The 25,691-nt window shown below is 48.5% G+C and overlaps 1 protein-coding gene across 1 annotated transcript in view; it reads left to right on the top strand.

Moving 5' to 3' along the window:
* The first annotated feature begins 5,334 nt into the window (after positions 1–5,334).
* C15H16orf96 (chromosome 15 C16orf96 homolog) overlaps positions 5,335–25,691 on the top strand; it is a 43,058-nt gene continuing 22,701 nt past the window's right edge. The window contains 8 exon segments of the mRNA XM_060285301.1: positions 5,335–6,365; positions 16,450–16,554; positions 17,955–18,035; positions 18,245–18,331; positions 18,456–18,569; positions 18,991–19,609; positions 21,968–22,053; positions 22,417–22,527. Coding sequence (XP_060141284.1) covers positions 5,949–6,365; positions 16,450–16,554; positions 17,955–18,035; positions 18,245–18,331; positions 18,456–18,569; positions 18,991–19,609; positions 21,968–22,053; positions 22,417–22,527 — 1,620 coding nt within the window. The 5' untranslated portion in view covers positions 5,335–5,948.

Genomic DNA, 25,691 nt, shown 5'->3' with positions numbered 1-25,691 from the left:
ACCCCACAGCCCCACAGCTTCCTGTGGGTTAGTCCAGAGCTGATTTGTGTTGAAACAGGTTCTTAAAAATATCGGTCTCGAAATTCAGAACCAGGGACAGCAGTTGCCTTGTTGAATTTTCACATCTAACTACAAACGAGTCCTTGGTGGGGAGGGTGGAATCTTCAGCTTCTTCTTGTTCTTTTTTTTTTTTTTTTTTTTGGCCATACCGCGTGGCTTGCGGGATCTTCTCAGTTCTCCATCCAGGAATTGAACCTGGGCCACGGCAGTGACAGCCCAAATCCTAACCACTAGCCCACCAAGGAACTCCCAGACCTTCAACTTTTGAGGAGTGGACAGGTCGCCTGCACCTGCTGTGAGATCCCTCACCTCTACCCCCACCCTGGATGAGCAGAAAGTCCAGATACTGGGCAGCCAGAAAGTGCAGACATTCACCACAAGCTCTAATCCTCCACCAGCTGCCTGAGCCTTCCACCTCTCAGTTCTTCCCAGAGCAAGAGAGGAAAGGTTGCCTGGTTATCATTCTTAGCTACTTATCCAGCGAGAAAAATGGTTTGTCTGGGTGAAGCAGAAGAATGGCACTTTACAGAACTGATTTAATCGTTGACCTCAATTTATTTGGGAGGAAAAAAAACGCTACTGCTTGTTTCCAATCATGTTAATTGGCTTCTGGCTCTGACCAGCCATTCAAAGAAGTTCCCAGTGACAAGTTTGTCCTGAAATTTTCTGAATTAGGGTTCTGCCATCAGAACTGAGTGGTGCCAGCTCACAGCTGCTCTCTGCCGACCTAAGGGCAGGGTCCCTCCCCAGCGACAGCAGGCCCTCCAGGAAGCTGGGAAAACCCTGTGAGGTGACCTCTTCCATACAAGCAGCCAGCTCTTTGGGTCTTTCATTTTTATAACATACATTTTATTTTAAGACCTAAAGTGACACAATTTAAAAAAAATTTTTTTGAAGTATAGTTGATTTACAATGTGTTAATTTCTGCTGTACAGCAAAGTGTTCAGTTATACATATATATATATATTCTTTTTCATATTCTTTTGCATTATGGATAATCACAGGATATTGAATATAGTTCCCTGTGCTATATATCCTATATATAATAGTTTGCATCTGCTAATCCAAAACTCCCAGTCCTTCCCTCCCCCACCCCCCCTTGGCAACCACGAGTTTGTTCTCTATATCTGTGAGTCTGTTTCTGTCTTGTAGATAAGTTAATTTGTGTCATATTTTACGTTCCACATATAAGTGATATCATATAGTATTTGTCTTTCTCTTTCCGACTTACTTCACCTAGTATGATAGTCTCTAGGCCCATCCACGTTGATGCAAATGGCATTATTTCATTCTTTTTTATGGCTGAGTAGTATTCCATTGTATATATAGACTACATCTTCTTTACCTATTCCTCTGTCGATGGACATGTAGGTTGTTTCCATGTCTTGGCTATTGTAAATAGTGCTACTGTGAACACAGGGGTGCATGTGTCTTTTCGAATTAGAGTTTTGTCTGGATGTATGCCTAGGAGTGGGATTGCTGGATCATATGGCAACTCTTTTTTTAGTTTTTTGAGGAACCTCCATGCTGGTTTCCATAGTGGCTACAACAATGTACATTCCCACCAGCAGTGTAGGAGAGTTCTCTTTTCTCCACACCCTCTCCAGCATTTATTATTTGTAGACTTTTTGATGATAGCCATTCTGACTGGTGTGAGGTGGTACCTCACTGTAGTTTTGATTTGCATTTCTCTAATAATTAGCAATGTTGAGCATCTTTTCACGTGCCTATTGGCCGTCTGTGTGTTTTCTTTGGAGAAATATCTATTTAGGTCTTCTGCCCATTTTTCGATGGGGTTGTTTGTTTTATGTTCTTGAGTTGTAGGAACTGTTTGTATATTTTGTATAAGCCCTTGTTGGTTGCATCATTTGCAAATATTTTCTCCCAGTCCATAAGTTGTCTTTTTGTTTTGTTTATGGTTTCCTTTGCTTTGTAAAAGCTTGTAAGTTTGATTAGGTTCCATTTGTTTATTTTTCTTATTTCTATTGCCTTGGGAGACTGACCTAAGAAAACATTGCTACAGTTTATGCCAGAGAGCGTTTTGCCTACATTCTCTTCTAGGAGTTTTATGGTGAACGACACAATTTTTAAAGTTTATGGATCCTTTCAAGTCTAACACATTGACTTTTTTTTGCATTTTCATCATCAGTGTCTCGATTTAGCAGCATCAAATCACCTGTAACATACACGGCTTTCCCAGGTCTTGCCATTCTGCAATGTGAAATGAGCAAATGCATGTGTGTACAAGATGCAGGCTGGTGGGACCAGGACCAGGTTAGCTGGTACAGTGCTTGGGGAGACCACTGGGTGTGAATCCCAGGAGCTATCTTTGGAGTATATGTTGGAGGCTGGCTACTCCAATAAGCCTACTAATGCCCATCCTCCACTCTCATTTTTCCCTCTTTTATTGTATTTTTATAGATTTAGTTATTTGTTTGTTTATGGCTGCATTGGGTCTTTGTTGTTGGGTCTTCATTGCTGCAAGCAGGCTTTCTCTAGTTGCGGTGAGCGGGGGCTACTCTTCGTTGTGGTGCGTGGGTTTCTCATTGCGGTGGCTTCTCTTGTTGCAGAGCTCGGGCTCTAGGCGCGTGGGCTTCAGTAGTTGTGGCGCGTGGGCTCAGTAGTTGTGGCTCACGGGCTCTAGAGCACAGGCTCAGTAGTTGTGGCGCACAGGCTTAGGTGCTCCGCGGCATGTGGGATCTTCCCGGACCAGGGCTCGAACCCATGTCCCCTGCGTTTGCAGGCGGATTCTCAACCACTGCGCCACCAGGGAAGTCCCTTTTTTTTTTAATTAAAAAAATTTTTTTTTTGGCTGTGCTGTGCATCTTGTGGGATCTTAGTTCTCCGACCAGGGATTAAACCCAGGCCATATTAGTGAAAGTGCCAAGTCCTAACCACTGGACCACCAGGGAATTCCCTGCCCTGTTTTATTATGTTTATAACTCTTTTCACTACCTGAAGTTATTTCTTTGTTGTAAAATAAGTGTCCATCTCCCCCACTAACCTGTACACTCTGTGAGATCAGAGACCTCCTCAGGCCTCACTGAGGTCTCCTCCATGATTAAGAGCAGCATCTGGCACACAGTAGGTGCTCAATAAATATTGGTTGAAGGAGAGAATGAAGAATCAGTGTCAGGTCCAGTGCCGGGTTCTGGGAAGTATATCAGCATCTCTGTGGTGGGCTTGCAGCCCTTATCTTGAAGGTCTGAGACCAGATTGAGCTCTGTGAGGTGAGTTTCTTTGAGATTGCAGGAGCTGCCAGCACCGACTGTGACGTTTCCCTAAATGCTGGTGTCCTAGCCTCAGAGTAAGCTGGGGCCTAGTAACACTCCACTGCCCACCAGGACTCCTACAGTGGAGACTTCCCCAGACACAGGAATGGTTTCATATGCCAGGCATCCCCCCCAAAATGACAAAGAGCCACTTTGTCATTACACCAGCTTGCCCAGCCTGGCCCCCATTGACTGAGAATTGCTTCAGATTCTGTCTCTCACATTTCTTTGTAAGGCCTGTGGGGCGTGTAGTCTGGCCCTATGCTCTCCCCTCCAGCCTTGCTGCTACACTAAGCAGCCCATTTCACTCACCGCCCCTTACCTTCCCTCACCCACCTGGGCAGGTCTTGCTTCTGGTTCCGTAATAATACAGCGCCACAGTCCCCAGTCTGCTGGTCGGAAGTCCAAAAAGCTCCAACCACTGAAGGTTTTCTCTAAGGTCTTGTCCTTCCAGCCGAGACCACCAGGAACCCAGCTGTAGCTGAGCAAAGTTGGCCTCATGGACTTGTTGCCATAAGGGAGAACATACAGCGTGCCTGTTCTGATCACCTCCCGCTTACCCCTTGGTAGGAAGGGACCCCACCCTCAATAGTACCACACCTGGCACTGGACAGGTGAGATCCACGCATATACTCACAGCTGGGGGAAGAGGACACCGAGGGCCACCTGGTGGAAGCCTCTAGAATCAGGACAGAAGACAGAATTCTTAGAGTTAGGAAGCAGAGGGAACCAGCAGGGCTGTGGGTGCAGTCTTTGTAGTAATGGGGGGTGGGGGTCTCCCCTGGTTCCCACAGGAGGATATGATGGGCTTGCTTGAATAATTTCACAGGGTGGCAGGGAACCGAAGCCCCTCAGGATGAGGACGGGGTGGAGTGCAGCTGGTCTGGCTGGTGGGGGAACTAGCAGGGTGGGGGGCCTTCCCTGCTGGGTGGGGGGCACCTCTGACAAGAGCAGGGGAAACCAAGGGGGCCTGTGAGACCCAAAGATGTCAAGGCAGCAGTTGAAATTTTAGTCTATGGGGAGTTCCCTGGTGGTCTAGTGGTTAGAATTCGGTGCTTTCACTGCCAGGGCCTGGGTTTAGTCCCTGGTCAGGGAACTGAGATCCAGTAAGCCACACAGTGCACCAAAAGAAAAAGAAAAAGGAAATTTTAGTCTAACAACACAGTGGGGATCCCAGGGACATCTCACAAGAGGGTTAAGGTAGAAGGACTTGTTCTGGGATTTGGCCCTTGTCAGGCGATGCGGGGAGCATTCTGGGTTGGTGCTGTCAGGAAGCAGGGGTAGTTCTATGGTATTTTAACCAGTCTTATGTCGAAGGCCGGAGGAATGAAGCAAAGCTAACGGTCTAGCTGGTCGAGAAGCAGCAGTCACTCGGCTCAGCCAGGACAGGGGCCACATGGTCATATTTGTAGTTTGGATGACGTTCTGTTCTTGTCTGAGTTCAGACATGACTGTTACTGGCCTTGTTTGGTCTTGAGCCCATCACAGGCAGAGCCCCCTGTCGGTTGGGGCTTCTGGGAAGTCACCTTCACTGAAGTGGACCAAGGCCCCCCCAGCTGGGCCAGTTTCCCGTCCACACTGCCTCTCTCCTCCCCTGTGCCCCTTCTAGCTGAGGGCAGACGAGGTCAGCCCTCAGGCCGCTCATCTCGATACCCAGAACTCTGCCCTTGACAAAGCAAGCAGGTCAGGAGGTTTGTAGCTGGACTGTGTGTGATTAGACCTCCCACTTTTGTGCATGTGAGCTGTCCAGCCCTCTCATGGGGCAGTCGCTGCACTTAAGGCTCTGGACAGCAGACATCAGCCACCACAACACAGGCAGATGTCAGAAACAAAACTGGCTGTTGGTTGTGGTACCAGATCCTGAAGACAGAGACCTCGACTGCCAAACCCAGGCCCTGAAAACCGCCCCAGAGTCGGGCTCATCTTTCCCTAGAGACCCCATTGACTTTTTTTTGGAGGCCGGTCATGAGCTGTGTACTTGACCCCATTGACTTTTTTTTGGAGGCCAGTTATGAGCTGTGTACTTGACCCGTGGTATTTATGTGGTATTTACACTGATGCTGTAAGAAGTGTCTGTTCCAATACAAATTCCTGTTGGTTAGACAAGGAGAAATTCAGGGCTTTGGGATCCGCTAGCAAATTTACATCCGCCCGGTTCATTGGGCTTCCATTATGGGAAGCTGGGGTTTCCTAACTCCGAGAACTCTGTCTTCTGTCCCGATTCTGGAGGCTTCCAAGGAGCGAGCTGCCTCTCCATCACGCCCCCTGCACGCTTCTTGGAAGGGGTCATTGGTCTTACAAAACTGAAGGGCTTGAATTAAAAGGCAGCCTGTTGGTCTGTTGGAACATTCCTCAACAATTAACTGGGCAGCTGCTCTGCCCACCCCAGGCTCTCAGAAGCTTGCCCGCTCGCCCACGTTCTCTGGTGTCCTAGCAACCGGAAACTCATCTGAGCTCCAGCCGGGACAGAGGCCATTTTCTCCCTGACCACTGTGACTTGCAGGCTCCCCGGGCCCCTGAGGACCTGTCTGTACAGCTTGCGGGTCCACTGAAAGCCACCGTTTGTCCCCATGGACTCCCAGAAGGCCAGCCCAGCCTGCCCCTAACCCCGGCAGAATGAGCTTCTCGCTCACGTTCTCAGAGCTGGTCAACATCGCCATCCCACAGTGCAGGGTGGTGAACTTCAAGGCCCTGCACCTCCTACTCCAGGGTATCCTGGAGCACATCCACATGGCTGACCTTGAGAAGGTCCTCTCGGCGGATGAGGACTTCCTCCACACCTCGCCAGCCATGTTCATGCCCCGGGAAGGAGACTTCCAGCCCATCCTTAACCCCATGAAGAGGCTCGGCAACGTCTTTGACCACCTGGTGAGCCATGTGGACAAGATGGAGAGCCAGCTGGCTGTGCTGCAGGAACTGCCCTCCACCTCCCAGCTGCTGGAGGGCAGCCAGGGCACTGGCCAGCCCGCCCAGGACTTACGGAAACTGATAAAGCTCCAGATAGTGGAGGGCAACGAGGAAGCCATGGCCACGGTAAGCCGCCTGGACTCCAGAAGCTGCCGTCCCCCTTGGCTCTCCTGCCAGGCTGTTCACCCCTACCTGGTGCCCCTGATGAAGGGCCCTGCCCTTAACCAGGAGAGGAATTCGGCTTTGGACTCAGGCAGAACCGAAGCTCCAAGTTTCCATCCTTCATCAGTGTAGAGGAAAGAAGGCCATACACTGTGTGAAATGTCCAGAGTGGGCACATTCGTAGAGACAGAAAGCAGATGGGTGGTTGCCAGGGGCTGGAGGGAGAGGAAATGGGGAAGGACTGCTTAGTAGTTACAGGGTTTCCTTTTGGGGTGGTGATGAGGTTTTAGAACTAAATAGAGCACAACACTATGAAAGCAGTAAATGCTACTGAACTATACACTTTCAAATGGTATTTTTTTTTTTTTTTTGCTGTACGTGGGCCTCTCACTGTTGTGACCTCTCCCGTTGCGGAGCACAGGCTCCGGATGCGCAGGCTCAGCGGCCATGGCTCACGGGCCTAGCCGCTCCACGGCATGTGGGATCTTCCCAGACCGGGGCATGAACCCGTGTCCCCTGCATCTGCAGGCGGACTCTCAACCACTGCACCACCAGGGAAGCCCTCAAATGGTATGTTATGTGAATCTCACCTCAATGAAAAAAAGATAATTGAGGACCTGTAGGTGAGGAAACTGACACTCAGAAAATAGAACTACCATATGACCCAACAATCCCACTACTGGGCATATACCCTGAGAAAACCATAATTCAAAAAGGCACATGCACACCAATGTTCACTGCAGCACTATTTACAGTAGCCAGGATGTGGAAGCAACCTAAATGTCCATCGACAGGTGAATGGATAAAGAAGATGTTGTACATATATACAAAGGAATATTACTCATCCATAAAAAGGAACGAAATTGGGTCATTTGTAGAGATGTGGATGGACCTAGACTCTGTCATACAGAGTGAAGTAAGAAAGAGAAAAATAAAAAAAAATAAAAAAATAAAAAAAAAAAGAAAGAGAAAAATATCACATCTTAACACATATATGTGGAATCTAGAAAAATGGTACAGACAAACTTATTTGCAGGGCAGGAATAGAGACGCAGATGTAGAGAACGGACATGTGGACATGGGGGGAAGGGGAGGGTGGGACGAAGTGGGAGATTAGGATTGACATAAGTACACTACCATGTGTAAAATAGCTAGCGAGTGGGAACCTGCTGTATAGCACAGGGAGCTCAGCTCAGTGCTCTGTGATGACCTAGATGGGTGGGATGGGGGGGGTCCAAGAGGGAGGGGATATATGTATACATATAGCTGATTTACTTTATTGTACAGCAGAAACTAACACAACATTGTAAAGCAACTATACTCCAATTTTAAAAAAATAAAAGAAAAGAAATATCATTGATTTGCTGCGGGTGCAGCAGCCAGTGACCGGGGAACAGGGATGAGCTGAGGCCTTCTGATTCAGGACCCACCTTGGAACTCTTGCTCCCCTGCCTCCCCACCCAACACACAGTTATCCATCAGGAGCTGTAGCCTTGGGGAAGAGTTGGATTTTGAAGAATAAATACCCCAGCCTCTCTCTCCTCCCTTCCTCCCATTGGCCAAATAAGAGGGCCAGAAGTCAGAGCGCCAGGGGTGTGGAGGGCGCAGTGCCTGTGGGTCAGCCTCTGAGAGCACTTGAGTAGGGGCAGAGGATGGATGTGCGGGGGCAACAGAGAACATCCATCACATGGAGGAGTCATTCCAGGATGTCTTAGGTTAACACTCCTCTTATTTAAATTGAGGTGCGAGTCACATAACATAAAGTGAACAGCTGGGTGGCATTTGGTACATTGATAGTTAGTGCAAGCACCACCTCTATCCCCTTCTAAACCATTTCCATGGCTCGAAAAGGAAACCCTGTGTCCTCGTCACTCCCCACTCCTCCTCCCTCCACCCCAACAATGCTAATCTGCTTTCTGGCTCTAAAGATTTACCAATTCTGGGCATTTCATATAAATAGAATCATACAATATATGGCTTTTTGTGTCTGGCTTCTCTCACTGAGCGTCATGTTTCCCAGGTTCATCCACATTGTAGCCTGTGTCTGTGCTTCACTCCCTTTTATGGCTGAATAGTATTCTATTGTAGGGACAGACCACATTGGGTTTAACCATTCACCTGTTGCTGGGCGTTTGGCTTGAGACTCTTTTTTTTGGCCTCATCGTGCAGCTTGCAGGATTGTAGTTCCCAAACTAGGGATTGAACCCGGGCTCCCTGCAGTGAAAGCACCCAGTCTTAACCACTGGACCACTAGGGAATTCCTGGGTTGAGACTCTTTTTAAACAAAAGCAGTGTATTATTTGAAGGACGCTGGGGTTTCTCATTGGCACCAAGGAAGAAGTGGGTGGACAGGCCTCAAAGGGAGGAAGTGTTCGTAGATCTCCTGCATCTTAAAAACAGCCCTTAACTTGTCTCAGCTTCCAGCTGCCAGTCTCCGGGTCTTCTGGTTATAATTTTTGGGTAAGAGAATGAGATGGCACACCTGGGGTCAGGTGTCCACTCCTGGCCAGGCAGGCAGGGTCGTGCCTAAGAATTAGAGCTCCTGGGGGCCCATTCCCACTGCCTGGACTGGCAGGCACCCCAAAGCTATCAGTACACAGGGACCACCAGGCTTTATGTCCAACCTGGGGGCTGAAAAAGGTGGGAGCCCTGGTGCAGGTGTTTGTAGAGGTGACAAACAGACAATGCAAGATCCCTTCCTAGAACTCAGAGACTCTATAGGCCATGAGAAGCACAGAGCAGAGTCCACCAGCCTGACTTTCCTGGGCCTTGTGTCTCTTCTCCTCACTGTCCCCTTCACCCTCACTCCTCCACTTGCTCCCTCCCCAGGGGAATGATCTTGAGAACAAGCGCTCACTGCATGCCAGGTGAGCTGGATGCTCCATCTGTTCACTCCTTTAATCTTCTTAACGACTCTAAGAGGAAAGTGCTGTCATTATCCCGTGCTTACAGATGAGGAAATGGAGGCACAGAGAGGTTAAGTAACCCACTCGAGGTCACAGAGTTAGAAAATGGGGAGCCAGTGCCAACTTGAGCCGAGTGGGTAGTTGGAAGGCATAGGATTGTGGGTGCTGAGATGCCACTTACCCCCTGGAAGGGGTGAGGGATGGCCACGGCCTCCTCCTCTCAGGATTGCTACAACAATTAAAACCAAACAAGATAAAGCATGGGAACTGCTTAGCACAGAGCTGGACGTCCATTCTGGTCGAGATGGGCTGATGCAGGCGAGAGGCAAAGCGACACGGTGTGAGTCATAAATCTTCGTGCTCAGTGGAAGCAGCCGGGCACAGAGAACCACACTGCATGATTCTGTTCATAGACAACGCCCAGAATAGGAAAGTCCGTAGCAACAGAAAATGTCAGTTGCCGGGGGCTGGGAGTTGAGTGCTGGTGGGTATGGGTTTTTTTCTGGGGCGATGAAAATGTTCTGGAACTAGATAGTGGTGACGGCTGCACAAACCTGTGAATGTACCAACTGCCACCGAATTGTTCACTTTAGTATTGTTATGTGTGTTTTACCACACGCACAAAAAGCAGAGATCATCTAACTATATGCTGTCTCCAAGAGACACACTGATTCAAAGACAAATAGGTTGGAAGTTAAAGGATAGAAAAAGATATTCCACACAAGCAGTAGCCAGAAGAGAGCTGGAGTTACTGTACTAACATCAGAACAGGATAGACTTTAAGACAAGAAGTGTTACTAGAGACACAGAAGGCTGCAGGGGTGGCTGAGGGCAGGTTACAGGGACCTCAAAGCTGGAGAGGTGGACACGATGTCCGAGGTGCCAGCCCCTCCGGAGCAGCCTGCCCCCGGCCTGCCTTGATGGATGAAGTCTCCTAGAATGCACGAGTACCCAGAGTGGCCCAGCCAGCTCACACAGGGGGCTGGTGGACAGGTTCGGAACTGGTCATGCCGCCCTCAGAGGACTGTTTGTGCACCTAGGAATGTCCCCACCACCGTTAGAGAATGTTGCCAAGTCCCAGTCTGGCTGAGGTTGCCAGGGTTACCACGCTGACCCATTGTCGGGGTTGCCATGGTAGCTGGTTCTAGGGCGGTGCAAGCTGCTTAGCTAAGAATCTACAACCCACTCCCACCGTCCCCCCAACTCCGGCCCACGTCAGCCAGGCTGGCAGACCAAATGCCACCCTTCATGGGGAAAGACAAGCCTCCCAGCCCCAGCACCTACCCCAGATGGGGTGAATGGTGCCCTGGAAACTAGGACAGGCACCAAGGGGGCTTCTGGAGAGGTTTGGGAGGACCCACAGGTGCAGCACACCGCTGGATTTGGGGGCTCGGGTAGGGCAGCAGGTCCTCACTAAGCAAGCTTAGATTGCAGTTTCTAACCCTCAGCATGACTGACATTTGGGGCCGGATAATTCTTTGTGGTGGAGACTGTCCTGTGCACTGAGGGATGCTGAGCAGCATCCTTGGCCTCTACCCACTAGGTGCCAGGAACACCCCATAGTCATGACAACCAGAAATGTCTCCAGACTTGCCAAAAGCCCACTGGGGGCCAAATCGCCCCATTGAGAACTGCTTAGAAAACCTGGGCTCCCTGCTTGCTGTGCAACCTCCAGGGGGGCACCCACCCAGGCTCCCGGCGCCAGGGAGCATTTCCAGAATTGCAGGTTCCCAGGCCCTGCCTGCATCTCCCAGGCAGCCCTGAACAGGAGTTTTAGAAAGCTGCTCAGAAGCCCCTGGCTGTCTCTTCGAGGCCTCGGTTACCTCAGGTTATCTCATCTGTTATGATAACCCCTGCTGGCGTCACAGGGGAAAATCAGGGGCCATGTCCACTGTCTGTTATTAAGATTGTTCTGGTTAACCCCGTTTCCATAAGTAAACTTGTGTGTCCCACTAGGGGATTGTAACAACCTGTTGCTGCATTTTTTTTTGAAATTTCAAAACTCCCTCCCCATTTTACTCCCCCAACCAAAATCTCCTGCTGTGTATCCCACAATTAAAATGATTTTAAATTTAAATTGGTTTTTGAGAATTCCAAAGCAAAGCTTAAGGGCACGGAAGACCCTTTGGGGTTTTAGAGAATCAAGGTGAAAGTCATTGCAGTAATAGTAATGAACTTCCTGCGTTGGCAGTGTTCTTCCCAGGGTGCCGGGAAGAGCTATTGCATTCCTCCTTCCCTGGGAAGGAAGTGATGTTAGCATTCCCATTTCCCAAGTTCTGGCTCTGAGGCCTTGTAGACCAGTCTAGCTGATTGTTCAAGGGGATGTTTGTCTTGGACCCCCTTATCAGCCCTTGAAAGCTTCTGGAAGCACTTGGACCCCAGGTCGAACCTACATTCTTGAAGCCATCTTCAGACAGAGAGAAAGAGACAGAAAGACAGAGGGAGAATGAATGTCTGGACATTCTGCTTCCAAGAAGGGCAGCTTTCTAGAATTCGCTTCCCTGAACTTGGCTCCATCCCAGCCCTGATTGTGGCCTGAGGGGCCAAGTGGGATCTTCCTGGCTGTTCTCCCACCAACACAGTCCAGAGTTCGGGGCGTGACCCCCCTGGTGAGAAGCAGGCTAGATCTGCTGTGGGAAACCTTTAACTGCATGTCCTAGGAGACCCACGAGAAAAGCGTCTTCCTCCTCTCCTGTGCAGCCCCTACCCATGGAGCAGCCCACCAGGCCATCGTTTCTGGGTTTGCCCTGTAGTTACCCATGGGAGAGGGGTATGATTCCTGCTCAGGTGATTTGGTCCCCTGGTTACACCCAGAGATATAAGGGGAGGGGGAAGCATCCCTGCATACGTGGGGGATCTGGACCTTGTAGATTTCTCTGAAAAGCATTTTTCTATCTACAGCAGATAAGGCCTTGGAAAACTGGTCTCTTAATACTATTATCACTCCCAGAAAACTTAACAGTAACTTGTGAATACCATCCAATAGACAGTGTTGCAGTTTCCCCCAGTTAAAACAAAAATGCTATTGTTTAAAGCTTTATTGAGATATATTCCACATACCAGGAATTTCATCCATTTAAAGTGTACTGGGGGCTTCCCTGGTGGCACAGTGGTTAAGAATCCACCTCCCAATGCAGGGGACGCAGGTTCGATCCCTGATCGGGGAACTAAGATCCCACATGCCACAGGGCAACTAAGCTTGCATGCCGCAACTACCGAGCTTGTGCATCTCAACGAGAGAGCCCACATGCCGCAAACTACAGAGCCCATGCGCCCTGGAGCCTGCAGGCCACAACTACAGAGCCCATGCACCCTGGAGCCTGGGCTCCACAACTAGAAAGAGAAAATCCATATGCCACAACTAGGGAGAAGCCCGCGCACCACAGTGAAGAGCCCATGCTGCAATGAAAGATCCCGTGTGCCTCAACGGGATCCCTGGACCACCAGGGAAGTCCCTTACCATAATGTCTTCAGGCTTATCTGTAGCATGTATCAGTACTTTATTTTTTGGCCATATAATATTCCATTGTATGGGTAGACCAGATTTTGTTTATCAGTTGATGGGTATTTGGGTTGTTTCCACCTTTTGGCTATTAGGAATAATGCCACTATGAACATTGCTGTACAAGATTTTCTGTGAACATAGGCTTTCATTTCTATATACCTAAAGGTGGAATTGCTGGACCACATGGTAACTCTGTGTTTCAATCTTGGGGAACTGTCAGCCTGTTTTCCAAAGAGGTGCACCATTTTATATTCCTGCCAGCAGTGTATAAGGATTCCAATTTCTCCACATCCTCACCAACACTTCTTATTTTCTGTCTTTTTGATGATAGCCATCCTAGCATATCTCACTGTGGTTTTGATTTTTATTTTCCTGGTGACTAATGATGTTGAGCATCTTTTCTTGTGCTTATTGCCCATTTGTATATCATCTTTGGAGAAATGTCTGTTCAGATCTTTGCCCATTTTTAAAACTATTTATTTATTTATTTTGGCCACTCTGGGTCTTAGTTGTGGCATGCAGGATCTTCCTTGAGGCACACAGGATCTTTTAGTTGTGACATGTGGACTCTTTAGTTGCGGCATGCGAACTCTTAGTTGTGGCATGCATGCAGGATCTAGTTCCCTGGCCAGGGATCGAACCCAGGCCCCCTGCATTGGGAGTGCGGAGTCTTATCCACTGGACCCCCAGGGAAGTCCTTGCTCATTTTTAATTGGATTCTTTTTCTTATATGTAGCTGGATTCAGTTTGGTAGTATTTTGTTGAGGATTTTTGCATCCATATTCTAGTTTTCCTGTGATATCTTTGATTTTTATCAGGGCAATATTGGCCTCATAGAATGAGTTAGGAATTCTTCTGGTTTTTGGAAAAGTTTGTTAAGAATTGGTATTAATTGTCCTTTAAATTTTTGATAAAAGTCATTGGTGAAGCCATCTGGGCTTGGGCCTTTTTTCACGTGTTGTTTTTGTTTTTGTTTTGCTAATTCAGTCATTTTACTTGTTTTAGGTCTATTCAGATTATTTTGTCTTGAGTCAGTCTTGGCAGTTTATGTCTTTCTAGGAATTTGTCCATTTCATCCACCTTATCTGATTTGTTGGCATACAACTGTTCATAGTATTCCTTTATAATTCTTTTTATTTCTGTAGGGTCAATAGCAATGTTCCCTCTTTGATTTCTCATTCTAGTAATTTGAGTCTTCTCTTTTTTTCTTGGTCAATCCAGCTAAAGGTTTGCTAATTTTGTTGATCTTTTCAAAGAACCAGCTTTTAGTTTCATTGATTTCCTCTATTATTTTTCTGTTCTTTATTTCAGTGGTCCGTAACCTTTTTGGCACCAGGGACTGGTTTCGTGGAAGACAATTTTTCCACGAACCAGGGGGTGGGGTGGTTTCAGGATGATTCAAGAGCATTATATTTATCGTGCACTTTATTTCTATTATTATTACATTGTAGTATATAATTAAATAACTGTACAACTCACCATAATGCTGACAGGAGGTGGAGCTCAGGTGGTAATGTGAGCAATGGGGAGCGGCTATAAATACATATGAAGCTTGCTTGCTTGCCCGCTGCTCACCTCCTGCTGTCCGTGGACCAGGAGTTGGGGACCCCTGCTCTATTTCATTAGTTTCCACTCTAATCTTTATTGTTTCAGTTTTTCTACCTTCTTTAGTTTTATTTTGATCTGTCTTTTCCAGTGTCTTCAGGTAGAAGATTAGGCTATTGATTTGAGATCTTTCTTCTTTATTAATATTGTCACTTCCAGCTAAAATTTCTCTCTAAGCACTGCTTTAGCTGCATCCTGTAAGTTTTGGTGTGTTTGTGTTTTCATTTTAATTGATCTCAAAGTGTTTCTAATTTCCTTTGCAATTTCTTCTTTGACCCATTGGTTATTTAGGAGAATGTTGTTTAATTTCCATATATTTGTGAACTTCCAAAAGTTTCTTCTGTTATTGATTTTTTTTTAATAAATTTTATTTATTTATTTTTGGCTGCATTGGGTCTTCATTGCTGCATGTGGGCTTTCTCTAGTTGCGGTGAGCAGGGGCTACTCTTCGTTGCCGTGCGTGGGCTTCTCATTGCGGTGGCTTCTCTTGTTGCAGAGCACGGGCTCTAGGAGCCCAGGCTTCAGTAGTTGTGGCTTGCAGGCTCTAGAGCACAGGCTCAGTAGTTGTGGCACACGGGCTTAGTTGCTCAGCGGCATGTGGGATCTTCCTGGACCAGGGCTTGAACCCTTGTCCCCTGCGTTGGCAAGCAGATTCTTAACCACTGTGCCACCAGGGAAGCCCCTGTTATTGATTTCTAATTTAACTCCATTGTGGTTGAGAATACACATTTTGTATGATTTCAGTCCTTTTTAAATTTATTGAGTCTTGTCTTATGGCCGAACATATGGTCTATCTGGTAGAATGTTCTATTGGGTTGGCCAAGAAGTTTGTTCAGTTTTTCCGTAACATCTTATGGAAAAACCCGAACGAACTTCTTGGCCAACCCAATATGTATATTCTGACATTGTTGAGTGGAGTGTTCTATAGATGTCTGTTATATCCATTTGGTTTATAGTGATCTTCATATCTTCTGTTTCCTTGATGATCTTCTATCTAGCTGTTTTATCCATTATTGAAAATCGGGTATTGAAGTCTTCAACTATTTCTCCTTTCAGTTATTTCAGTTTTTGCTTCATTTAGTTTTGGTACTTCATTGCTAGGTGCATGTTTGTTTATAATTATCATATCTTCCTGATGGATTGACCCTCTTATCATTATAAATGTACCTCTGTGTTTTAGTAATAATTTTTATCTTAAAGTCTATTTTGTCTGATATTAGTGTAGCCACTCTGCTTCTCTGTTGGTTACTGCTTGCATAGTATATCTTTTTCTACCCTTTTGTTTTCAACCTATTTGTATCTTTGAATCTAATATGTGTCTCCTATAGACAGCATGAGGTTGGATCATGTTTTCTTATCTATTCTGCCAATCTCTGCCTTTTAACTGAAATTTCAGCCATTTACATTTAATGTAATTACAGGTAAGAAGGACTTCTGCCATTTCACTATTTGTTATTTTTGTTACCTGAATGCCTAACTATGCACTAGTCCCTTTATATAAATTATCACTGTTTTTTCATACCCATTTAATTAACGGAGGAGTCTAAAATCTAGGAAGATGCAGTAACAGCCCCAGTCATTGGTGGAGCTGAGCTATGAGACCAACATTGCACCCATCAGCTCTTGCCTTGAAGTTTCCTCCCTGCTCCTCTGGCTTCCCCCTTACCCTCCAAGGGCCAATCTGCACATGCGGCCAGAAGTACCCTTTAAAAATATAAATCCAATAAATTCCTTGTGGATCTTCCAGTGGCTCCTACCAAAGGGCATGAGATGCTTCATGATGAGTGACTCCTGCTTACTGAACACATTCAAACCGAGGGTTGCCTGCTTCCCACTTAGGCCACCTGAGAGCTCAGAGCACGATTCACTTCAGTGTCATTTTCTGGCCTCTGAATATGTTCCAGCCTAGGCCTTGGAAGAGCCCAAAAGACTTCTTGAACCATGGCCATCACCAGAGAACTTCCACACTTTACTTGCCTTTTCCCCCAGCTGCACCTAACTTCACACTTTCCTTTCCTTTCTCCCTCTTCAGTCCATGAAGACCCTGTAGGATGTGCTCACCGACATTTATGCACTCAAGGTCACTGTTGAAACCCTCAGGAAGGATGTGGCCATGCTGAAGGACATGTTTGACAAGGTAGACCCTCCCCAGCATCCTTCATACTGGCCATGCTGCTTGGACATCTGGTGGTTGGGGTAACAGGGTAAATCCAAGAAGCCTGTTCTTAGTCAAAGAACACAGCTATGGGGGCAGGAGAAGGGGTCTGACATGGCTGAGCCACTTGGTCCATCCCACTGAACTCTCTGCAGCTTACACAATGATCCTCACCCTGCTGTGTTAAGACATCATTTGTAAGTGACAGAAACCTAGTTCATCCTGGCTTAGGCAAAAGAAGAGAATTTATTGTCTCATTTACTAAAAAGTCAGGAATGCTTTCAGTTACAGCCAGATCAAGATGTTCATACCACATACCAAGGTGCTCAACATCTCTCCCTCAGTGATGCTTTCCTCTGGGTTGGCTTCATTCTCACTCAGATACTCCCCAAGTCCTGGTAACTCCAGGCTTATAGTCCATCAACTTATCAGAAAGAGAATACTTATTCCTTGTCTAGAAAACTTTGTTCACACTGAAAAGTGGAGTAAACCTAGCATAGGCATACATTCTAGCTCCCTCTGTAGCCACAAGAATATCAACCCAGACATGTTCTAACTCCTTACCGTGATGGGAAAGGATATGGAATCCCTGAAGTGTAAGGTCACAGCTGGTGAGTCAGAGCTGGGCTCCAAAGCCAGGCCTTAACACCCCAGGCTGGTGTTATGGCTGAGGTTTTACAACTTGTCCCCAAATAACATGATTTACTGTATCATCCCTAATACACAGGTCAGTGTACGTATTTGATCATGATGGCAACTGTGAGAACTTCAGTCTTGGGCTGTGTAGCTCCCATCTGAGCAGAAAGGGCACTGCCAGGAAACTGTCATGAAACACTAAAACAGACAGTTGGCCAAATCTGTTTGGGAAACAATGCCTTCTCAGCTTACCTCTTGGAGATTCTTAAGGTACTTTGGCCCATTAAAGGCTCTGAGAAGTCCTTCGGTATAGAAACCCATTGAATGTTTTTTTGGGTTTTTTTTTTACGGTACGCGGGCCTCTCACTGTTGTGGCCTCTCCCGTTGCAGAGCACAGGCTCCGGACGCGCAGGCTCAGTGGCCATGGCTCATGGGCCCAGCCACTCCGTGGCATGTGGGATCTTCCTGGACCGGGGCACGAACCCGCATCCGCTGCATCAGCAGGCGGACTCTCAACCACTGCACCACCAGGGAAGCCCTGAATGTTTTTTAAGCCTAGCATTTCCCAAACTTATTTGCCCAGGGAACCCTTTCCCACTCAGTGGGAAACAGTTGTTTTGGAATCTGTTCTTCCTTCTCCATCTCTTAGTTACCTAGAGCTAAGGCTTTGCATTTGAGCTGGGGGAGAAGCAGGGCTGGGACCAGAACCTGCACCCACTGGCTCACAGGCTCGGCTCATTTGACAGATGCATCTGGAAAGAATAGATGCTTTCTCTGAAGATTTGAAAGGGCAGAACTGGAAGATGAGTGCACTGCAGTGGGAAGTGGTGAGGGTCTGGGGCCCATCCTACCACGCCAGACCCCTGCCCTCCAGGCCCAGGGGTGCTGGGGGCAAGGAGGGGTAGGAGGAGAACACAATCTGGAAAGGCCCATTTATTTGCAAGTGTGGAGGGCAGCATGGAGGAGGGAGCCACTGAGGGTACCACACCCTCTGGGTTCATGACCCTTATTCCCAATCTCCTTCCCACCCCCCCAGATTTCTCTCCAGAACAAGATAACCACCATGCCCAAAACTGAGGACATGGTGCTCTGGAGCAGCCTCCATGAGGCCATGTTCACCCTGGTAAGTGAAGGAGGAAGCGGAGAGGCAGCATCTGAGCATCGGGGAAGGCGGAGTGAGGAGTGGACAGGGTGATCGCTGAGCTGGTCTGGAGCAGCCCTGGCCAGCCCAGCCCCCTCTTCCGCAGGGAACTGCTCCACAACTGCTGGATGATTCCAAGCGGTGGCAGATTGTGAAACATGTTGCAGAGATCGACCTTCCTCAGACGGCTGAGTACCACAAAGAAGTTAGCCACGGCCAGGTCGTGGAGGCCATCCAGCGCCCCAGTTCCTGGAGACCATCTGGCATTACCAAGTCCAGGGCAGCTACAGGAGGAGGAGTCTGCCCAAGCAGCTCTGCTTCCCAGGGCCCAGGGGCCGGACCAGGCCCAAGTGCTCGAACCTGGGCCTGCACCTGGACCTGGGCCTGCGTTTGGACCTGGGCCTGCCCCTGGACTGGGGCCTGCCCCAGGTCCTCAGCCCACACAATCAGGATCCTGGCCTGTACCACCACGAGGCTGGCCTTCTCCCAGAGGCTTGCCTGGGACTAGCTTGGGCTGTTTCCAGTCTGGCCTAGGCCCGTCGGGCTCCCTGTCTGCCCAGCTCTGGGGCTCTAGGACCCTACCCCCAGCCACGGAACTAGGCTTAGCTTAGCCTCATTTACTGCAGTCATGGTCTCGCCAGGGAGACACATCCAAGCTCTCAGCTCTCTCAGAAAAGGAGGAGGAATATTCCTCCGTGGAAGTGGGAGTCCCTCAGGATGGAGCCCCAAGGGCTGAGGCCTCCACGGAAGTACTCCCTAAGGGATCCCCGTCTGCGGTTCAGCAGATAAAATCCAATGCTGCCATTGCAGCTGCTGCCGCAGCCACCTTCACAGCTGCAGCGACATCGGCAGCCCGGGCAGCTAAAGCGGCTGCCAGGCTGGTCAAGGACACCCTGGCCACCAAATTGGCCACCATAGCAACAGCCGTGGCCGCATCCGGGCCCTTAGGGGTCCTTGCAGACATCCTGGGCACAGGGACCTCCCGTGGGGCCTTCACCGAGGACGGCGAGATGGAAGACTTGCAAGAGGTGGACTGTGAGGACGTCCTCTCTCCTTCATTCTCTTCTGCCCGTGTCCCTCCCAACATGGCCCTGTCGCAGGCCATGCTGGCTGCCGAACAGGCCATGACCCCTGAAGACAAGAAGAAGGCCGTCAGGTGTTCCATGAGCCACATAGCCCAGATGCCCATTAGACATGACTCCCTGAAAGAAGAGTTTGCCCAGCTGTCATCCAACCTGCATCAGCGTATGACTTATCTAGGTAGGCCCGGCCTGGCTTCTGGAAGGGTAACAAGGGCTCAGGCCCTCCCTGTGGCCTTTGCAAAGCACCTCCTCTCCTTCATTTAGCTGCCCCAACAAAATGTGCATTCAACCATTAGCCATTCATTCCTTTGGCTTAAGCATTAGCCTCTTACTAGTCTATTATTTTACAATGAATGTATAGTGAGGTCTTATCTTAGGCAAGAAGGGTGGTTAGGGTCTAAAGTTGGTGCTCAAGAAGGAAAATCAGGTCAAAATTACTCTTGGAAATTCCCTTTCAATAGCCCATAAAATAGTACTGCTGTACAGTATTTTGATAAGTCCAGATCAACCAGAGTGTCTAATAGCACTGAATAGACCCCAGATGAAGTGGTCAATTTGGGATTAGGAACAACAGCTGGGCAAACATATGTTTTCTTAAAGACTACAGTCAGGCTTCCCTGGTGGCGCAGTGGTTGAGAGTCCGCCTGCCGATGCAGGGGACATGGGTTCATGCCCCGGTCCGGGAAGATCCCACATGCCGTGGAGTGGCTGGGCCTGTGAGCCATGGCTGCTGAGCCTGCGCATCCAGAGCCTGTGCTCCGCAACGGGAGAGGCCACAACAGTCAGAGGCCCGCATACCGCAAAAAAAAAAAAAAAAAAGACCACAGTCATGTTCTAGGTGGCAGTAGTACCAATAGACTTATGATCCCAGTTCATGCCCATGATGGGCATATGTTCACTGTGGGGAGTGGAGAGGAGAATGGCCTACCCTAGTGGTTCTCAACCTTAAGCTCACCTCAGCATCCCTGGGGCGCTTGGTAAGGCACAGGCTGATGGGCCCAGCCCCAGATCTGACCTGTTGGTGTGAGTGGGGCCCTAGAATTTCTCTTTCTAACCCATTCTGGGGGATGCTGCTTATGCTGCTGTTGGCTCAGGGAACCCACTTTCAGATCCACTGTCCTCCCCTCTTTGAATCATTATCTTGCTTTTTCGCTCTCTGCCAGGTGTAATAGTTGAATTAGCCTAAGTCAAATCCATACATGGTGCCACCCCTGATGGGCAGTGCCATTCCACAGATCTTGAAAAAGAACTTTGAGCAGCTAAAAAGAACCACATCGATCTCTGTGAATTCTGGGGCACAGCTTAGGTCATGATAGTCATGAATTTAAATATAAAACATAAAGCCATAATAGCCCAAACTCTACTTCTGACTAGTTGCCATTTTTGTTAAGAAAACTAAAAATAGGTTGTGAATGTGTCCTGGCTACAGTGTTTCCTATCCTCCTAGCTGTGTCATGTACATCACTTTTTGGCCTCTCATCCAAAACTGGATATAGGGCACTTTTTTTTTTCACCCCTCTCCTTTTATGTTAAATCCCCCTTTGCATCTTGTTTTGAGATAATACATTTCATAAACTCTCACAAGTAAATACTCCATAGTTTTTCTCAGGACCATTTCTGGGAGGGCAATAAATTCCAGAGAGGTTTCCCTAATAGGATAACCACGAGGCTGTCAAACATCTGAAATGGGGCAAGTTCAAGTTCTCATATGGTCCAAGCACAAAATGCACACCAGATATTGAGGGCTTAATACGAAAACAAGAATGTGAAATATCTCGTTAATCATTTTGTTGATCACATATTAAAATGATGCTTTTTTTTTTTTTTTTTTTTTGGCTGCGCAGCTTGTGAGATCTTAGTTCCCTGACCAGGGATTGAACCCGGGCCCTCGTCAGTGAAAACGTGGAGTCCCAACCACTGGACTGCCAGGGAATTCCCAAAATGATGCTATTTTGGATTATATTGGGTTATGGACTTCCCTGGCGGTCCAGTGGTTGACTCCAAGCTCCCGATGCAGGGGGCACGGGTTCAGTCCCTGGTTGGGGAACTAAGATACTGCATGCCCCACAGTGTGCCCCCCCCAAAACCCACATAGATTATATTGGGTTAAACAAAATATTTTCTTAAAATTAATTTCACCTGGGACTTCCCTGGTGGTCCAGTGGTTAAGACTTCACCTTCCAATGCAGGGGGTGTGGGTTTGATCCCTGATCAGGGAGCTAAGCTCCCACCTGCCTCGGGGTCAAAAAACCAAAACATAAAACAGAGGCTATATTGTAACAAATTCAATAAAGACTTTAAAAATGGTCCACATCAAAAAAAAAATCTTTAAAGAAATTAATTTCACCTGCTTATTTTTAGATTTTTTTTTTTAAATTTTCACTAGAAAATTTTAGATGATCTCAAAGGTCCCCAAGCTCACAGCATCTCTCTGTTGGAAAGCACTGCCTTAAATATAACAGAAGCAGGTGGAACTCTAGATGAAGCATCTTCCCCCATCCCTGCCCCCAACAGCCACCCCCTCCTTTGCTTTCAGCTAATATGGGAGCCTCTTCCAAGCTTGGGACAACGGCGGACGTATTGCAAGAAAAGATTGGCAGCCTCCAGAAATCCAGGATGAGGGTCAGTGTCCCGGGCAGAAAAGGCACTTGAGAAGACGATGGCTTGAGGTGATGGCAGACTCCATGGCCACAGCCAGGTGGAGGCCCTGCCCTTCTGGATGCAGCGTTTGTCCTGAAGCTGAAAGGAGCCCTGGGGAGGGAGTGGGGCCCAGAAGGGAGGTGCAGCCCCGCGGAGGCAGGTCTGCCCTGGCTGGTGCAAGGCTCCCAGTGGTGGGCGGCCACATGGTTCCCTCTGACAAGTGTCTAAAGTGACAGTTGGCTGGCAGGCTGGGGATGCCCTGGTCTGGTACTCTCTTGAAGTCCCTTCCCAGCCGTGGTGACCTCAGAAGCAGAGGCCTCTTGTGTCTATGTCTCCCCCTTGTAGGAGGAGGAACTTGAGAGAATTTGGGGCCACCAGATAGAGATGATAAAGGACCACCACCTCGTGCTGGACAGGGCAGTGGACAAGCTCCAGATTTGCCTGGATGAGTTTAAGGTTCGGAGGTCCGGAAGGGCCCAGAGGAGGGAGGATTCCTCATTGGGACATTCAGATTCTCCCCAAAGATTTCACAGACACCCTGAAGGCAGGGGAACCAGGGACACTTTCCTGGCATTTTACTGTGTGTAAGTTATACTTCCATGAAAAGCAAACAAATCCTGCCACCTGCACCCCCAACACATAAACAAGAGGGCCTGAACAGGATCTGTCTCGTTCACCGCTTGGGTCACCCACGCCAGAAGGGTGCCTGGCACAAAGTGAAGGCTCAGAATGTGCTGAATGAATCGGTGAGTGGATAAGAGGATTTCTTGGGCCAGCTGTTCATGTTCATAACCTTTCCCCTAAACTGGCTTGTTCCCGAGTTCTCACACCATGGGGCCTGTCCGGAACAGCAGAGTGTGACCTGAGAAATGTGAGGACGATGCAGAGCACCTCCCAGGGGTCATTCAACCAGACACCTTCTCCCTTGGGCTCACTGAGCTGGCCTGATGACCCTGCCCTGATGACCTCGGGACCAGTCCCATCTGTGCCTTGTCCCAGAGGCATCCCAGACCCTTGGGGAAAGGATCAAAGTTATTCCCGGTGGGAGGAGATGACCCCAGGGTATAAAGAGACAAAATCCCAAACAGATCCACCTGAGGTGATTTCCATAGAGGGCTTCTGATTCCAAGTCAGGGGGCTGTTGGTGGGATGCACTAGGGTGTGGGGAGCGAAAGGCGAGGGCACAGCTCCCCCTCCCAAGGCGGTCACACAGAGTGACCAGGCTAGTGTGCACAGGGCAACTTGGACGGGAGAGGAGTTCATTGAAGGTGAGCTGATGCCCAGCCCAAGTGGGGAAAGAAGGGAGTGCCTGGGCCGTGTGTGGGCTCCCAATACACGGTTTCAGGCCCAGACTTTTGTGAGCACCAGGATCAGGAACTACATAGTCTCCTGCCAACTCTGCGCCCTCATTTAGCCACTGCTTTTCAGAGAGACTGGGATGCCATGTCCTAGGGACCTATTGGTGTCCTTCCTGGTCGGAGACTGGGGCCAGTTCTTTCAGCACTTCTGATGTGTGTCCAGCATCATGTCCTGCCCTGCTCGGGGTGGCGGGGGTGGGCGTAGGATCTGCCTCCAAGGAGCTGTCACTCGTCACTCGTTGAGAGAAAGTCAAGAGGAGTTTGGCCAAACAGACCAAATGGATCACGTCAGCCTTTGTCCAGACTTCCTTCCTGCCCGTTGTGCCAGCAAGAACTAATTGCTTATAAAAGTGAACCCTGGAAAGATCAGGAGCTGGGCTTTGTACCCAGCACGCTTCATTAAATAGTTCTTAAATGAACATGGGCTGCAAGAGATCAGCAGCCTCGTGGAGCCCTTCCAGTAGAGGAAGGAGGGAGGGCAGACACCTCTGCCCTGGTTCTGTCGCAACATGGGGACTAGAGAGGAAACACCGCTGTTACTGTGTTACCTGGATGCCTGGGAGAAAATGTTCTGGATGTAACAGGTGGCACGAGAAATCCCCATTCATTCCCTGAGTCATTCAGCCAACGTCATTGAGCCTTCACTGTGTGCCAGGTGCCCTTCCAGGGCCCAGCAATACAGCAGTCAACAAGATGGACAGCGCCAAAGCCCTTACGTGTTTTTTGCAGGGGAGCGGTAGTATCTGTTTGCTTTCAATGAAAGTATGCTTTACGCACAGTAAAATGCCCAGGCCTGAAGTGTAAGAGCTAGATTAATTTTTGCCTCTTGGTACACCCATGTCAGCACCACCCAATCAAGATGGAAATGTTTCCATCACCTTAGAGTGCTCCTCTTGGAGTGTTTCCCACTAAGAACCCAGCAGGAAAATAAGTGAGGATAGAACTCTTTCTTACTGACCCAAATAATGTGAAAACATTATTTGCCCTTTGCAAGTGGACAGGTGTCTTTTATAAGCCAGAGGCTGCATTCCAAAGCCATTCTTGGAACAAACTATTATATCCAAGGCTCTGGCTTGGTGCAGGAGGGGACGGATAAGACAGCTGATGTGTATCAAATGCCAACTCTCCTAGGAAAGTGTCATTTCTAGTCCCCTCAGCATCTTTGGGACAGGAGTGGTATTAATGCCACTTGAACTAGGAGTAAACAGATTCAGGCAGAGTAACCAGCCAGTTGGGAGGCAGCCTGCTATTGTGGTTGGATAGGCCTGGGTTTCAATCCCGATTCTGCTACTTAGTGGGTGTACCAGTTTCCTGCGGCTGCTGTCACAGATGACCGCAAACTGGATGGCTTAAAACAAGACATGTACTCGTTCACAGTTCTGGAGTCTAAAAGCCCCAAATCAGGGTGCTGGCAGGGCCTTGCTCTGTCTGAAGCCTCTAGGGGAGGATCCTTCCTGGCCTCTCCCAGCTTCTGGTGGCTCCAGGTGTTCCTTGGCTTATAGACGCATCACTCCAATCTCTGCCTCCGTTGTCACGTGGCCTTCTTCTCTGTGTGTATATCTGTGTCTTCACGTGGCCTCCTCATCCATGTGGGCTGCCCTAATCCAGTATGACCTCATCTTAACTAATTACATCTGCAAAGATCTATTTCCAAATAAGACCATGTCCACAGGTTCTGGGCCGGCATGAATTCTGGGGAGGACATTAGTCAACCCAGTACGCAGGTTACTGTGGCAGTGGAAGTTAGAGGCTCCTGGCTCCTCTTTATTTCTAGATTTTAACTAGGAAGAGCCAAGTGGGGATCTAAGTGTTAATGTTGGGCCTGATGACTCCAAAAGGTCAGCTCCCTGCTAATGTGGTGTTGGAGGAAGCAGCCTGACACGAGGCTGAAGCAGGATCTCCCTTCCATTACCTCCGCCATCCATCCTAGACCTTGAGACCCATCTGGGGCAAGGTGGATGTGAAGAAGCTTTGCATTAATTAGAATTAGGTTCATCTTGGGACCTCCGTGGTGGTCCAGTGGGTAAAGACTCCACGCTCCCAATGCAGGGGAACTGGGTTCGATCCCTGGTCAGGGAACTAGATCCTGCATGCATGCTGCAACTAAGAAGTCCGCATGCCGCAACTGAGACCCTGTGCAGCCAAAATAAATAAATAAATATTTAAAAAAAATAATTAGGTTCATCTTTGAATAACATAAAACTCCCAAATAACTGACTTAAGGCGTAAGTGTATCTCTCTTTTACATTCAAGAAACTCAGA

The sequence above is a fragment of the Globicephala melas genome, chromosome 15 (genome assembly GCF_963455315.2).
Source record: "Globicephala melas chromosome 15, mGloMel1.2, whole genome shotgun sequence".
NCBI classification, from domain to species: domain Eukaryota; kingdom Metazoa; phylum Chordata; class Mammalia; order Artiodactyla; family Delphinidae; genus Globicephala; species Globicephala melas.
Note: the sequence above shows the minus strand (reverse complement) of the source record. Positions and strands in the feature narration are given on the sequence as shown.